The following is a 16,160-nucleotide window of genomic DNA, read 5'->3' on the forward strand; positions in this document are numbered from 1 at the left end:
AATGCCTTGTTTTAAAATATTTATTGTTTATACATACCTTAGAAATAACATCTGCCGTTTCTCTGAAATCACTGCATCTACTAGTATTGGATCGTGCCAGAAAATCTTCTATCAAACGAATTCCTATGTTGTATCCCCTGTAATGAAACAAGCTTGCAGTTTCAGAGAATTTTTTAGTAATTTTGGGCTATAAAGTGTATATAATTAAAGAATATGACACAGGGAAGCCAGTATTGACTGCAGGGGAATAATTCATAATGGACTTCTGCTGCAGTAAATGGACTGACATTATGTCAGTATCTGAAAGCGTAGGGTTTTTTTCCAGCAAAGTGTTGTTTTAAAGAAGAATTTTTAGTTGAAGGCCAAAAACTTTGTAAAAAATAAATGGAACGGAACTGAAATCAAACTAAATTTGTGAGTCATGTAGGTAGACTCGCACACCAAAAATCAGGTTACTGGTAAATATCTGAAAACATCTTGGGAAAAAACTCCAGAAACGGAATGCTGGATGGACAAACAGACGGATGGATAGTGTGACTGCTAAATGCCACCCTACCGGGGGAATAAAAACTATTTATGAGAACTTAACTTAACAACATAATAATCTTAAATATAATTGAATAGTATAACCTTAATAAGTTTTACACTGCATCGCAACCCATATTAAAATAGAATCCTAAACACATGCTTCATCGTGTATGGCAACATCCATTAAATTATTAAATGTAAATTTCATTACTAATAGACAGTGTGACAATTCTTTGAAAAAACATGAACATAAATCAATTAATAAATTAGTGTATTTATAAACACACTTTAAGTTATATAATAGTGTAAATGATGTATTCAACTGAGTTTAATTCATATATTTATTATGTTTACCTTCCAATAACTTCCATTTAAGTTCCAGGAAATTTTAGTAAATTGTAGGGCGTGACAAACATAACAAGAGCACCGCATAACAGGTACCCACGCTCTGCTGTGGGTGCAGTTTTGAATAAATGAAAGCTTGTAAGAATTATTTTTTTTGTAAGAGGTCACAGTGACCTTGACCTTTGACCTAGTGACCCAAAACTGGGTGTGGCATGTAAAACTCATTAAGGTGCTTGTACATATGAAGTTTCAAAGTTGTAGTTGAAAGCAATTTGATTTAAGAGCAAAATGTCAAGGTTTTAGCACAACGCGGACGGCGGCAGCAGACGACACGACGAGCTGGCTATGACAATACCTTGGGTTTTCTCCGAAAACAGCCGAGCTAATAAACCAGAACATGCATATGAATCTGATTATGCACAGATCAAGTAACATGTACATGGAAATCAAATTATGTTTACTTTTTTCCATTTATGAATGACAATACATGGAAATCAAATTATGTTTACTTTTTTCCATTTATGAATGACAATCTTGAAAAATGTATTTAAATTAATGAAAGTAGATTGACCTCCAATTTGCAAACACTCATTTTAATTACATATTATACACATGTATGTACAAACAAACTATGTAATTAGGCTTTTTACACCCAGTATTACAGTTTCTTCCTAGAATGTGTTACAATTATCTGGAGTTTGAACTATATGATCTTAATTTCTGCAATCTTTGTTAAAAGAAGGAATTCAGTTGATATTTGTGTTTTATAAATACTTCATTTCATGGTGCCACAGAAAGTTAGTATTCTGTTGCTTTGGTGCATATTAAACCATTGAGTAACTAAATTGCAATATCATGATGAGATTTTATATTGCAACTATATTTTTTGGTGTTATTTACTATATAAAACTACATATTAAAAGAAAAAAAGAAAGCATGTTTAAATGTTGTTTGAACATTGAAAAGTGTAAGACTTTTAGATATGACAAGCTTTGTGCCATAAAAGAATTAAAGACATTCATGTTGATTCCAGATAACCCCCCCCCCCCACCCTGCAGGAGGACTCTGTGATTGTCAAGAATGTACCGCAAATAGACGTAAGCAACAACTGTTGACGTATATAATGTTCTGATTGAGGATGAAACAGTTAAATCCAGATCATCTTACATGGACAGAATCAACCAAACCTAGACAATGAATCACTAATATGCCTCCTAACAAGCAAAGATGCAAACAATGTTTATACTTACATTTTTTCAAGTTGTTTGTTAACTTCTTCATCATCTTCATAGTCACGTAGGAGTTGTGCAACTAAGGCTCCATATGTCAGTGTGAACAACTCACCATTCTAAACAAAAATATCAGAAAAACTTATATTTCACATCAGGTACATAAGGTCAAGTTCAACAGTCAAGATCTGTGTTTGTAAATACGGAAAGCTGTTGTTGGAGTATAATATTATGGTTGCATGCGTGGATTGGAATTTTTCACATGCTAAAATTGATACCAGTGAAGATATGCTTAACGGTATTTATGTGAAGCATATAAAGAAATCAAGTTACATGGTTTACAGTAAAGATGGTGTAGTTTTACGGCAAATGAAGTTTCACTCCTTTATTCTATTATACTATATATATTATAATAATATATATAAAAATACCAGATCCCCTCCTTTGATTCCAACCCCTCATTCAGAAATAAAGAGCTGTCGCTACTCCACGCATGACTTTTCTAAAATTGGGACATATCAACAGGCGGCAGTTGCGATCAGGTGTTTGAATTGTGATTTTAAACTGTTGGTGCGATTACATGTAAGCTGGTGTACTCATTTCTGTTTGTGAGAACAACATTTGTTTAATGCAGAAAGTGAATTGAAAATTTGCAGACAGCTGTGTACTCTTTATTGTGGAATTGAAGGGCTGTTATTCAGGCAACGGGTCTCTTTGTTTTGAAATGAGCGGCTCGAACGATTTACATTACATTGAACATTGCCTTTTTCTATGCAATTAAGTTTTTTCGCCTAATATTCTGCACAGCAATCGCATGCTTCAAGGGTGCTGTCCTGTACACTGGCTGCTTCTGTCACGTGCTTTTAAGCAGCATCAATGGCATACATGCCAGAAATTTTCAGGTCCAAATCGGGACATTCCATTAAAAATGTTGGGACATTTGACCAAAAAGCGGGACACCTAAAAGGATCAATCATCATAAATCATGCCACCTTAACGGTAGTCAGTAATCAGTATATTTATATTACTTACAAAACCTCATAATTTCTGGCAAATATTGACGATTTATGTGTTTTAGAATTTCATGAACACAGACATTCACCATTTTCCGGAAGTAAACATACATGTGCACTGTGCGGATGAATCCATAACGTGAAATGTAGGGCAAGCCTCTATTTGACTTCAATTTGGGACAGAGGCATGCATAATCGTTCAACGCAATGTGCGCACATAGAGCACTGTTTTTATTCAACCAACCAACAATTAACTCTAAATTTAGACTGATGCAATAGGTACAAATTATTTTCTGAAAATCGGTCAAAAATGAAAGTAAATTTATATGAAACATAAGGGTGTCATGATACGCTCACCTTACGATACGATACGTATCGCGGTACAGTGTGTACGATACAATACATATCGCGATACGTATCGTCAGATGGAAACAACATACAAACCATTTAAAACCATTTTTCAATTTTATTTAAAGACCTCTACATATGTGTCATACAATATACAAAATACCATATAATGTCATGAAAGTACATGAAATGACAATTAGTTATTATTATTTACAAATCTAAAACTTTGATTAAATATGAAGACAAAATTATGAATATGTTTAAAAATACGGACTGCTTTATGTTTCTTTTACTTCGATAGATTATTTAAGTTAAAAATAAAACGTGTTTACCAACTAGTCAAACTGGCTATCTTTGCTTGTGCCCTAAAAGACTCCAAGCGCAATTCTAAGAACCAGTCAAATATTGCACCTTGTTTCGTGACGTAGGTGACACAGCACAATTTTGAGTGGTTGACATTTAATTTTGATGGTTTCAAAGAATTTGAGAAATTCTCAGCGGAATCACAAAATTACAGCTCCTGCTTAGGAAATTCGTAGCGACTAAAGTCTTGATATCAAGCAAATGTTTATAGGAAATAAACGCCCATCACTTTCTTACTGATAACACAAAATGCTTCCATATTTTTTATTAGAAGCTCGCTGGAGGTGATTTCAATTCAACTTCCGCCATTTTTTTGGGCGAATAACAGTTACTTCCCTTGAAATGCGTCATGGAAAATGCTGTACCGTACCATACGGACTGGGAGGCGTATCGTGAACCGTACCGAGGGGAGACTATTACGATATACCGTCTCACGGAGTACCGTGACACCCTTAATGAAAACTCAATGTATATCGGTCACCGCTCAATTTGTAAGATATACAAAACTGGTGTTTTGCCAGGTTTTAAGCCTCAGGTATTATAATACACAGAATACCGCCTAAAAAATCTTTGGACTTGATTTGGGCCACGAAATACTTAAGCAGTCTGCGTTTAATTCACTACAATGCCTCTATCGCTAGCAATTATCGACCCCTATCATACAAACACCATGGAGTGAATGTCCAATAAAATCAATAATTTGCCGATAGAGCACCGATAAGGTGTCAAAACAACACTGGATCACTCGACTAGTAGATATGGTTTGTTAATTAGGGGGCAATAAAGGGATTAGCGATGGTAATTTAAGCCAGAAGGAGCTTGAGAAGCGAATTTTATTGTGACCTTATAGAACATATGTCGTTTTGTACGAATGTCGGGACAAATTGTGTCACATCGGAAAACCGGGACAAACACCCCAAAATCAGGATGTCTAGCATGTATGACCAACGGGCTAACACTTTAAAACCCATATATAGAAACTCTACTTTAAAATAAAACAACTTCACAGCTTTGCTTATTCTTGCCTGAACCACAGGGATATTTTAGGGATTAAATGAAAAATATTTCATTTGATTGGTAAGTTGTGTTTGGATGTTTTATTTCTGTGAAATAAATCAACAGATGAACATTATTCTTTCCGACAAACAACAGAAATCGTGAGAATTATCATTGTTTAAGTCATTGATAATCATCAAAATAAATTACAACTTCAAACAATTGCAAAAACATGAACTTTCCAGCACTTCTTGATGGTTTTTAGTTAAAGGCACGATACTATGAGGAGGAACGATACTTTTAGAGTAAAGGATGAGGGATAATAGCAGAGAATAAGCACTTTCGAATGGACTACAGATGGATTAAAAAAAATTAGTGTCACTAGTGGAATGTAACCAGTAGTAATATACACAAAAGAGAGGCGATTGCTTACCACTTTCCTTGGATCACCTGCTCTTGCGGCCTGTCTTGACATATTGTTGATTTAATTTTTAAATAATACCTTATTGAGATGCCTTTACAGAAGAAACAAAGGCTAAACTCGCTAATCTATCACATATGCGTTTGGCTGCTCAAACAAAAAATCCATCTACACATATATGAATATCGACTGTCGAACACCCCCAACATAATTTTAACACACCAGGACACCACAAGACACCCAAATTAATAAATATAGGACACTAATAATATGATGAAAGGTACTACCTAATTTACGAAAAAAAGCTTATTTGATAATGATGTATGGGAATACAACAACACACGGAATTAATGTTAATAAAAACATGTTTTAGTATTTCAATACAAACATAAGAAAAATAACAAAAAAACGCATTTTTTTATGAAACACAATGCATTTTCAAACTTTCAAGCTGTTTGATCTTGTATCACAATACTTGTGTGTATTTTTAAGCATCGGACATTTGAAATTGACTAAAGCTGTTGATCAAAGCTGAACTGGGTTAACATTTTCAAAACAACATGTTCTAAACTAGATCTTTCCTTTATCAAGAATATGAAAACGCATTTGGAATGTATCCCAGTGTGACCCAAATTCGACGATGTAACGGTTACATGAAGCAATATTTAGCAAATAATGAATGAAATAATGAAATGTTTAATAGCACAAAATAATAATTTTAAACTCGGCTGTATTACTTTGAAATGATTCCAAGACAATAATCATCCATTTAATCAATACAAATAAAACATCGTCGAATTTAGGTGTCGTCGAATTTGGGTTGCGGTAGGATAAATATTGTAAACTATATTGCTGATTCAGCAAAATTTTGTTATTTGCATGTTTTTGACGGTAAAAATGCGTTTATTTTTCCGTGTGGATAACGATCGGTACAAAGTAAGAACAATTAAAAGATCTCTTCATATTGCAGATTCAGCATTTTAATAAAAAAAAGATTCAGATCTAATTGTAATTTGCGTTTTTAATGGAAAACAAGAGATGTGTTTGTCAGAAACACAATGCCCCCTATTGCGCGGCTTTGAAATAAAATTTCAATATATCATTTGGCACGTTTAGAAATTATCGCCCTTTTAAAGCTTATTACATCCCTTTGATTTTTTTGACTATAGACCTTGAAGGATGACCTTGACCTTTCACCACTCAAAATGTGCCGCTTCATCAGATACAAATGCATGCCAATTATCAAGTTGCTATCTTCAATTTTCAAAAAGTTATGACCAAACTTTAACAACGGGTAAAGTTTAAGGAAAAAAAATAAAATAATATTTTACCTTGACCTTGACTTTTCACCACTCAAAATGTGTAGCTCTATGAAATACACATGCATGCCAAATATGAAGTTGCTATCTTCAATATTGCAAAAGTTATCAAACTTTAACCAAGGTTAAAGTTTTGGGACAGAATGACAGACAGGCCAAAAACAATATACCCCCTCTTCTTCGCAGAAGGGGCCATAAAAACGCGTTTATTTTGTGTGTAGTGATGAGTACAACGTAGCTTCAGATCGAAAAGCTATAAACGTTGCTTTTTTACCTTCTTAATAAAAAAAGTTGCAGATCTTTTGTTAATTGCGTATTTTAATGGAAAAAAGCATATTTTTTGTCTGTAAAGATATGTTAAAAGTTAGAACAATTAAAAGATCTCGTTATTGCTGATTCAGTATCTTAATAAAGGTCAGAATATACTAAATAATTTCCCTATATAATTATGTAAAAGCGACATCTTTAAGCGAAAATAAATGCAACATTTTTCACATAGAGACCCCCACAACTATACCTTTTCTAAAAGTTCATTTTAAGCTGGATCGATTTAAGCAATAAAAAAGAAAGATATGTCATGTTCATATTAAGAAATGACAGAAAATATACGTTTAAGGTTGCCCATTTTGGCATATAGAAGACCCGAAAGTATCAGGGGCATTATTAAAACGGGGCTTTCAAGCGAGTGTCACCAATCTTGTTTGAACCAATCTAAAATTCTGCATTTAATTTCAACCAAGAATGCGTTTTGTTAACATACTGATATGTTTCGAAATCGTACGCGAACTCATAATCATTTAGGAGATTTTTTACATGCGTTACCCAATTTCTCTTCCCGTTAATACAGTCTTTTAGAGACTCGTTGTAAACAACATTTAATATAATATTATCACTGTTTTTGATTTTAAATCAATTTTTAATTATTCTTATGTATCTATGGATAAAAAATGGATATCTGCCTAGCTCACCATAGACTGTGGCAGAACACGTATTGCTTTTCATGCCTCCTGTAGGGTGGCATAAAGCAGTTGAACTGTCGATCAGTCCGTCTGTCTGTCTGTGTGTCCGTCCGAAAACATTGGCCATAACGTTTGCAATATTGAAGATAGCAACTTGACATTTTGCATGCATGTGTATCTAATGACGCTGCACATCTTGAGTTGTGAAAGGTCAAGGTGATCCTTCAGGGTCAAAGGTCAAAAACAAAATCCAATTGAAGTAACAAGCTTTATAGGGAGATAATTTTTATTTTATATCATTTGGAAGGTACAGACCAATTTCACAAGGGAAGTAATATTTTTTAAAGGATATAATAAAAAACAAATTTTAAGGTCAAGGTCATCCTTCAAGGTCAATAGTAAAATAAATTCCAAGGGAAGTAATAAGCTATAAAAGGGAGATAATTTCTGAACCTGACAAATGATATATTGAAATTTTATTTCAAAGCGGCGCAATAGGGGGCATTGTGTTTCTGACGAACACATCTCTTGTTACTCTATATAGTTGTTTACAAAATTTAAGGTGAATTCTTTCTCGTTCCTTTAATTTGGTATTACCCAGAACTTTACAAAAATAGTTAAAGTATTGGTGTTACAAATGCATCGAATAGTTGGCAAAATGTTTTGGGCGAAAGGTCAAAGCCGTTGCATTTGCAAAACAGAATATTTTAGGATTTGTATGCCTTTCCATTGAGATGTTCCCAGTGTAATTAAATACAGTACTTAAATAGTCAAAATCATCAACATCTTCTATTGGTTGGCTATTATAATTCCATTTTTCGTTTGCTAATAGCGCCCCACGTTTCCGACATACCATTTTTTTCTTTATATTTACAGTTATACACCACGTACAGCAATATGAATACAACAGGAGTTTCACCTATAATAGCCATATCATCAGCAAACAACAACACAATCACAATTAAATCATTACTTCTTAAGCCTGCATCAATATTGTACTGCAAATTGTGTTCTAGATCTTCAACAAATAATGAAAACAATAGAGTTGACATTACCTAACTTTGTCGCAAACCAACAACGTTATTGAAATATTCAGAATAAGAAGGTCTTTTTTTACACAAGATTTAAATTTTTGGTACATGTCTATAACAATTCTAATTCTAACAATTTTTAACCAAAGTGCATATAAATGGAATCAAAGCATTTTATCATGTCCACGTAGATTACGTAAGGCCTCATATTTTCATTTAAGTATTATTGGACAAGAGAGATTAGTGCAGAGCTGGATTTCGAGTCCTTGGACCGAGACTCCAACTCGGAAGAGGAGTACCTATACGGATTATCTGTAAACGCTATCGGCAATAAAAAGATAACACTCATTAAACTTACAATACAAGGTGTTGAAAAAAGTGAACTGGTAGATACCGGAAGTAGCATCAATGTGGTGTCCGAGTCAATTGTGTCAAGAATGACACCGCGTCCGAAACCCCGAAAGGCACAAGTAAAAGCATACGCGTTCGGTTAAAATATATGTCCACCGGTTCAGAACACATACCATCGAGTCGAACAAGAAATTCGCAACAGCGGTGTTCCATACCATAAAAGACACGTCAGAAACTTTAATAAGCTATGAAACAGCCGTCGAACTCGGTATAGTTCCTGTCATAAATTCGGTAACAGATTGTGACTACGCGAAATTCTGTGACAAGTACAGATCCGTATTCACATGTCTCGGAAAATTGAAAGACAACCAAATAAAATTACATATCGACGAAAATGTTGTGCCGTCAAGCCAGCCGGCCAGACGGATCCCGTCCCACGTTCATGAGCAAGTCGAAATAGAGCTCGGTCGGTTAGAGGAGCTAGACGTCATCGAGAAAGTCGACGGACCAACGCTGTGGATGTCAAACCTAGTGGTAGCTCCAAAGCCGAATGCACCAAAGGAAATTCGTCTTTGTGTCGACATGCGCAAAGCCAATCTTGCACTAAAACGAGAACGTCATGTGACGCCAACTATCGACGACATAGTATCATAATTAAACGGCTCAACAATGTTCTCCAAAGTGGATCTGTACAATGGATTCCACCAGCTGGACCTCTCCGAAGAATCAAGAAATATGACAGTGTTTGCTAGCCATGTAGGCCTACGGCGCTACAAACGTCTCAACTTTGGAGTAAGCGTTGCGCCAGAAATAGTTCAGAACAAAATCCGCCAGGCTCTTCAAGGTTTGAAGAAAACGTTAAATATCAGTGACGACATAGTCGTGCACGGCAAAACACGACACAAATCTGGAAGCGCTTCTGCAAAGATTGCAGGAGAAGGGTCTCACCCTTAATAGACAAAAGTGTGAATTAGGACAATCAAAACTCCAATTTTACTGATACATATTTTCCGACTCTGAAATCTCTCCAGATCCAGAAAAAGTCGTGGCAATCCAGAACATTGACCGAAAAAGCAAGCAGAAATTAGGTCGTTTCTCGGCATAACAAAATATGTTTCGCGATTTATCCGCGATTACTCAACAATCTCCGAACCGTTAAGACGCCTCACTCAAGATAAGGTCGCGTTTGAGTGGACAAATAAGCAAGAGACCACGTTCAGACAGCTTCAAAACGCACTTTCAAATGATCAAGTGATGACAAACTTCGATCCTTCTTAGGACACATAACTATGGGTAGACACCAGTTCTGTCGGTGTTTCTGGAATACTAATTTAGGACAGTAAGATAATTGCATACGGAAGTAGGTCACTCACCCCAGTCGAACAGCGCTACAGTCAAACAGAACGAGGAGCGCTCGCCTTTGTTTGGGGATGCCAGCATTTCCATTTATACTTGTTTTACCCTGATCAGCGATCATCGGTGTCTGGTGTCCATTTTCAACAGCACCAAGCAGATCCAGTCAGCTCGTCTTGAACGATGGCGCTTAAGATTGACCACATACAACTTCAAAGTGATGTACAGTGCTGGAAACCAAATGATCGCCGACTACTGCTCTAGACATCCGATTCAAAACTTCAAAGCAGACAACGTAGCAGAAGAACCCGTTAATTTCCTCGCGAGCATTCAGTGCCAAAATCGTTAATCCCTCAGAGGTCGCGCGTGCCACTCAGACAGACTGTGTGATTCAGTGTGTAATTCAAGCTGTTAAAAATAATACGTGGGACAAATAAAATTGCTCGCAGCCAGACAGCTATCGCCGTTATCTAAACGATCGCGAAGAACTTACCGTGGTATCACTCTCAGATGGACACATTTTATTGCATGGCACCCGATTGTGTATCCCAGTATTATTGCAGCATAAGGCCATTAACCTGGCACACGAGGGTCACCAGGGAGGCGGAAAACTACAACGGGCGAGGCATGGTCAGGGGTGATAACCCCTAAAAAGGGTTAGGGTAAGGGTTAGAGTTAGGGGTCGGGTTATGGTAAGGGTTGGGTTTAGGCTAACCCAAACCCTAACCCGACCCCTAACACTAACCCTAACCCTAACCCTCTAACCCCCCCTTGCGCAATACCATACCATGCCTCGCCCGTTGTCGTTTTCCCGACCCAGGGTCGAGTCCGTTGTAAATTATAACTGCGTGAAACCTGTTGGTTCACATACATGGACAAACACATAGACGACAAATGCAAGCAGTGTATACCCTGCATGTCCGCATCAAACGAAACAGTACAAGAACCAGTTAAGCCAAGCCCGTTGCCTAAACGTCAGTGGGATGAAATTTCGGTTGATTTATGTGGCCAAATGCCCTCTGGAGAATACTTCATGGTAGTTATTTGTGACTACTGTAGATATCCAGTGGTCGAAAAACTCAACAGCGTACATATCTATACAAGCCGTCATCCCATCGCTAGAGAGAATCTGTTGACTGTTTTCAATACCAAACGTTGTCAAAACCGACAATGGATCGCCGTTAAACAGCCATACATTCTCAGAATGTGCCAATCAACTCGGGTTCAAGCACAGGAAAATAACACCCCTTCACCTAAAAGCCAACGGTTCAACATATGCTTTCATGAAACCTCTAGTTAAATGTATGAAAACAGCACTGGCGTCCGGACAAAACTACAAATCAAAACTTACCAAATTTCTTATGAACTAAAGAAGCACTCCGCACCCAAGCACTGGGGTTTCACCATTTGAACTAATGTTCAACCGCTATAAATGAAAAAAAAACTCCCGCAATTTTCGGTACCGCCAAGTTCGTAACCGAAAATATGTTGAGGAACATGACACGAACGTCAAGCAGAAAAACCAATACTACGCCGATAAACGGAATAAAGAAAACGCAACTGCGGTATGACCAGGAGACACGGTTCTGGTCAAACTGAAGGTGCGAAACAAACTAGATACACCGTTTTCGCCAGTTCCCGGAAGTGTCGTGTCGCGCAAGGGTTCCATGGTTACGGTTCGACATAATGATCGAATACTAACACGTGACGCCTCTCACCTCAAGCCTGTGCTGGCTTTACCGCCGTCTCACGAATACATCGTAGCCGTCCATCAACCCGTAAAACAACCGCTCAGACGTTCGAGTCGTGAAAGAAAGCCGCCGCGAAAATACCACAATGACAAGCAAACCGCGAAATGTGCCGCATGGTACTACAGTATGTGTAAGAATAACGTGCGCGCAAGTGTATTATTCACGAATAGATTTATTAATAGTGATCATATATATTCAGACCGGACTATAAATACACGTTTAATAACTGCATTCATATTATCAAATCTGCGCCTTATATACATATGTGTGTATATTAAAGTGATACAGGTAATAATAAACCCTGTAACGTCATAATGTTGTTCTAAAACAAATGTCCCAACAACGATCTCATGTACATGTAGATAAATTATAAAAATCATGATGTGCACACAAATATTCTGCTTCTTCGTTGTAGCAGTTACATAAATCATTGCTTAAATTAGCAAAGTGTTCCTAAAATGCATCAATAGAAATACCAGCATAGTCTGGTTTTTGTTTACTTTTAAAATATTTCCTAATTCTTTGGGTGTACATCTTTTTATACTTTCAATTTCTTTCTATTTTCTATAAATGGCATTTGTACTTTTCCTTACAATTTTCTTGTAAGAGGATTTACATTCTATTAGGAATACTCTATTTGCGCTATTTTATCCGAATTGAAAAGGCGTAGTGCTTGTATTCATAGCGACTTAATATTATTTTCATAATGACGTGAAGAGGATGAGACGTTCTGCGCTGGCTAAAAAATAAATAATTTAAAGTTGATTTTCCTTGGCCTTCGCAATCGCGCTGCTTATATTGTTTGCAATATGACTTTCATTGATGCCAACATAGTGTCGAGAATGTTTTATTGGTTTTAGTTTCGTATATATGCAAGTCATAATTTAAAAACATTGATTATTGCAAAATGGTCAAATATATCATATTCTCGACACTATATTTAATTAATGAAATTCATATTCCGAACAATATTAGTAGTGCAATTGCGAAGTCACAAAAATCGTCTGTAAATAACCCATTTTTTTAGCAAGTACTGAACGTTTTATCCTCTTCACGTTCTTATGAAAATAATGGAAAGTCGTTATGAAATTAGGGGCGAATCGTTTAGGTATGAACCGTCAAGAAACGAAACGCTATAGTAACGTGTAGCCTATTTCATATACGGCATAGGAGTTTGGTGTAAAAAGCGCCAATCTGTAGCCTAAACAAAACTGTTATTCTGATTATATATGTAATTCTGTAAATAACAAGGTATATTAAACCATATTGCAAGTTTTATTTAAGACCTATTCAAGGTTATGCTGTAATAGAGTATGGTTCTTAGTATGTCCACTCGTTGTTGTTTATTTTACATAGGGATGTATTCACAGGGGTTTATGGACGTTTCGTGCCACTTCAGTTCGTGCCCCTGATATTTGTGTTGAAAAGGGGTAGATGTTTTGTCCCACTGATTATATATAGGCGGATAGGTGTGAATAATGCCGTATAGGTGTTAATCATATTGGGATGTTTATTAACGTAGGACATTACAACTGTTAGCAATTATAATAATATATTAGTCAATATAAATTGCCACCTTATAGAGTCTTTTGATGATTTTTGCCTTGGCAGACTCTTGGCGTCAATAGTCCACTCTATCTTTTTAATAGCGAGAGTTCCGACACGAATTTCGGTAGCATCACTTCTGAATTTAAATTTACTTTTATTTGTGACTATTTAGTCCATATAAACAAACTCCCAGAGCCTTTGATAATTTTTGCTGAGGCGGCTCTGGCAGTCCATATGCACCCCTTCATAAAAATGGGTGCAGTTCAGCGCAGCGAATCCGTGCGCTTCACTAAACAGACGTCGTTCGAGACAAATTGAGGAAAATAATGAATAAACTTCATAAACATGTTAAATTTACCTGAATGGCAACCTACGGATGTCATCCTTTGCATGCACCCTTTAAAAACACGACGATGTTTCAAGACACTTTTCTCGCTGACATGTTTATGTTTAAATTTGAAACAGTGTATTCTGTATCGAATACCACATCGTTATCGACTTTATAGGCTGGAGCACATAACCAGACATGCAAAATATTGGTGTACTGCGACCTAACCAATATTGGGTCAATTTTCCAATATCGCGGATACATCGTACAAAATAAAACCTAAGTCAATATTATTAAAATCAATTATTTCTTGCTTTAATGGTACCATTTGGATGAGTTTGTGGTTTAGGTAGGTAAACTTTTATAAGTTTTTGCAGTTTCCAGTGGGTTTTTTTATGGCAATTTCGGGGCTGATATTCGGCCCCATTCCCCTCAAAAAAGAGTATATATTTTTCCCCCATTTTGTAAAAAAGATCCCCTCCAGAAGTAAAAAAAAAAAAAAAATTTTTTTTTTTTTTTTTTAGAAAGAACTGTTTCATAATCATGACAAATATATCTCAAATTTATTTCATAAATAACTAACAAAGTATATAACTATAATTTATATAATTTTTAATTATTATAAAGTGTTATATAAATTAGGTTAGTTTTTTCCAAATCAGTGGACTTTTCACGTGAATTGCATTTGTCTCCCAAAATGGCCAGGAAAAGGCCTGATGTATCTATATTGTGTCAATATTTGTTGATAAAAACATTCCAATTTGGTCCATTTTATTGATGAAAAATGCTCAAATTTGCCATTTAATCGATTTAAAAAAACTCAATTTGACTCAAAATGGCTAAGAAAACTGAGACTCTGCATGAAGGCTGAACTGTCTGAAACTAACGTTGAAAAAATCATTGATATATATTTCAGAAAAAGGACAGAGACATTCTGCTGTGAATATTATATTCATACAAACATGTGTATTCATATAATAAATATCATTACATATAAAAGAGTGAATTTTTAATTTTCCCCTTTTCCTAAAACACGACGCATTTTTTCCCCTTTGGACGGGCCCCGCCACCATTCCCCTATAAGTGAAAAAAAACACTGGTTTCAGTGTTTCTTAACCCTTGCATTGATGATAACATTTTGCACCCATGGCCAAGAGAGAGCGCATTGCAACTATCAGCAACCCATTGGGTTATAAAGCTGATAGTTGAATTATTGCAACTAGTGACTATTATGAAAGAACGTTGCCTAAATAGTATACTGTGAAACCATTATTATTCGTCCGACATTAATTTTCGCCTTTTTCGTCCTTCGACCGATGGACGAATTCAAGATCCTAACGAACAATTATGTCCCATATTTGAAACAAATAAGACTGAATTACCGTAGGCATGAGGCATTTAAATCCAGTGTAATCCACGCATATACACAGCGCTCGAAATTAACACTCGCACACTTGCAATATGCGAGAAAAAAAGATTGCAAGGTAAGTTATAAGCCACTAGCATTTTTTGCAAATAAAGAAATAGTGAAAAAAAACGAGTTATATTGCTTTATGCGTTCGACGGCGTGAACGCTAAACCTAAGTCAATTTTTTGAACGTCCGAATACCCATATGCGGAAGCGCGCACCTTGTTTGTTGACTGGTATACTTATAATACAGATACACAGATGGTATTAATACAAAGAACATGAAACAGTCTACTATTCACACTCAAGTTAAATCCGGTTTTGACACAAAGGGGTGTTCATTATACAGTGTACTGACAACTGACATTTCCTGTAAAACGCGAATGCAATAAGGCTGTATTGAATGCGTCGACTTCGTTTAGGTATAGTAGTGTTGATTAGCGCTAATTGTTAACAACTTTATTACCCATTGTGTGTATTGTGTTTTTCAGGGGTGTTGCAGATTATACAGCCTACACGCGGCGAATCCGGATTAAAGACATAACTATTAAACGCAATTAAAATATGACGATGTGTGATCAACACCTGAATGAAATATATTCTGGGCTTTGTTACAAATTAATAAAGAACATTTTGACTTGTGTTTGGTTGTTTGGTTTTATTTGGTGCCGATAAAGGTAAGATTGTTATCAGTTTGACCGTGATAGTAATGGAAAAAGACTAATTGGCCATTGGCTTCGTTGTTTAAAACACTCGTTAACGATTATTCAGTCCCACTTATCCGCTAATCATAACAAAGAACGTGTCAATGACATAAAATTATAAGGGACAGTTACTATCACCTAAATTAACAGACTTGTTAATTTTTC

The 16,160-nt window shown here is 36.0% G+C and overlaps 2 protein-coding genes across 8 annotated transcripts in view; one reads left to right on the forward strand and one right to left on the reverse strand.

The window, feature by feature from the left end:
• The window catches only part of LOC127853003 (trafficking protein particle complex subunit 3-like), a 35,451-nt gene extending 29,970 nt beyond the window's left edge, over window positions 1-5,481 (reverse strand). For 3 of the 6 annotated variants that reach the window (XM_052387126.1, XM_052387125.1, XM_052387124.1), the window contains exons 1-3: window positions 5,256-5,481; window positions 2,124-2,221; window positions 38-137 (exon numbers count right to left, since the gene is read on the reverse strand). In XM_052387126.1, the coding sequence (XP_052243086.1) occupies window positions 38-137; window positions 2,124-2,221; window positions 5,256-5,297 (240 nt within the window). In that variant the 5' untranslated portion in view covers window positions 5,298-5,481. The remainder of the gene's footprint in view (window positions 1-37; window positions 138-2,123; window positions 2,222-5,255) is intronic. The other 3 variants (XM_052387123.1, XM_052387122.1, XM_052387121.1) reach the window with 1 other exon arrangement.
• A 7,664-nt stretch (window positions 5,482-13,145) lies between these two features.
• The window catches only part of LOC127852998 (chromatin assembly factor 1 subunit B-like), a 46,527-nt gene continuing 43,512 nt past the window's right edge, over window positions 13,146-16,160 (forward strand). The window contains exon 1 of one of the 2 annotated variants that reach the window (XM_052387111.1): window positions 13,146-13,258. The gene's annotated coding sequence lies outside the window, so the exon portion shown is untranslated. The remainder of the gene's footprint in view (window positions 13,259-16,160) is intronic. The other variant, XM_052387112.1, reaches the window with a different exon arrangement.

The sequence above is a fragment of the Dreissena polymorpha genome, chromosome 12, assembly GCF_020536995.1.
Source record: "Dreissena polymorpha isolate Duluth1 chromosome 12, UMN_Dpol_1.0, whole genome shotgun sequence".
Classification (NCBI taxonomy): Eukaryota; Metazoa; Mollusca; class Bivalvia; order Myida; family Dreissenidae; genus Dreissena; species Dreissena polymorpha.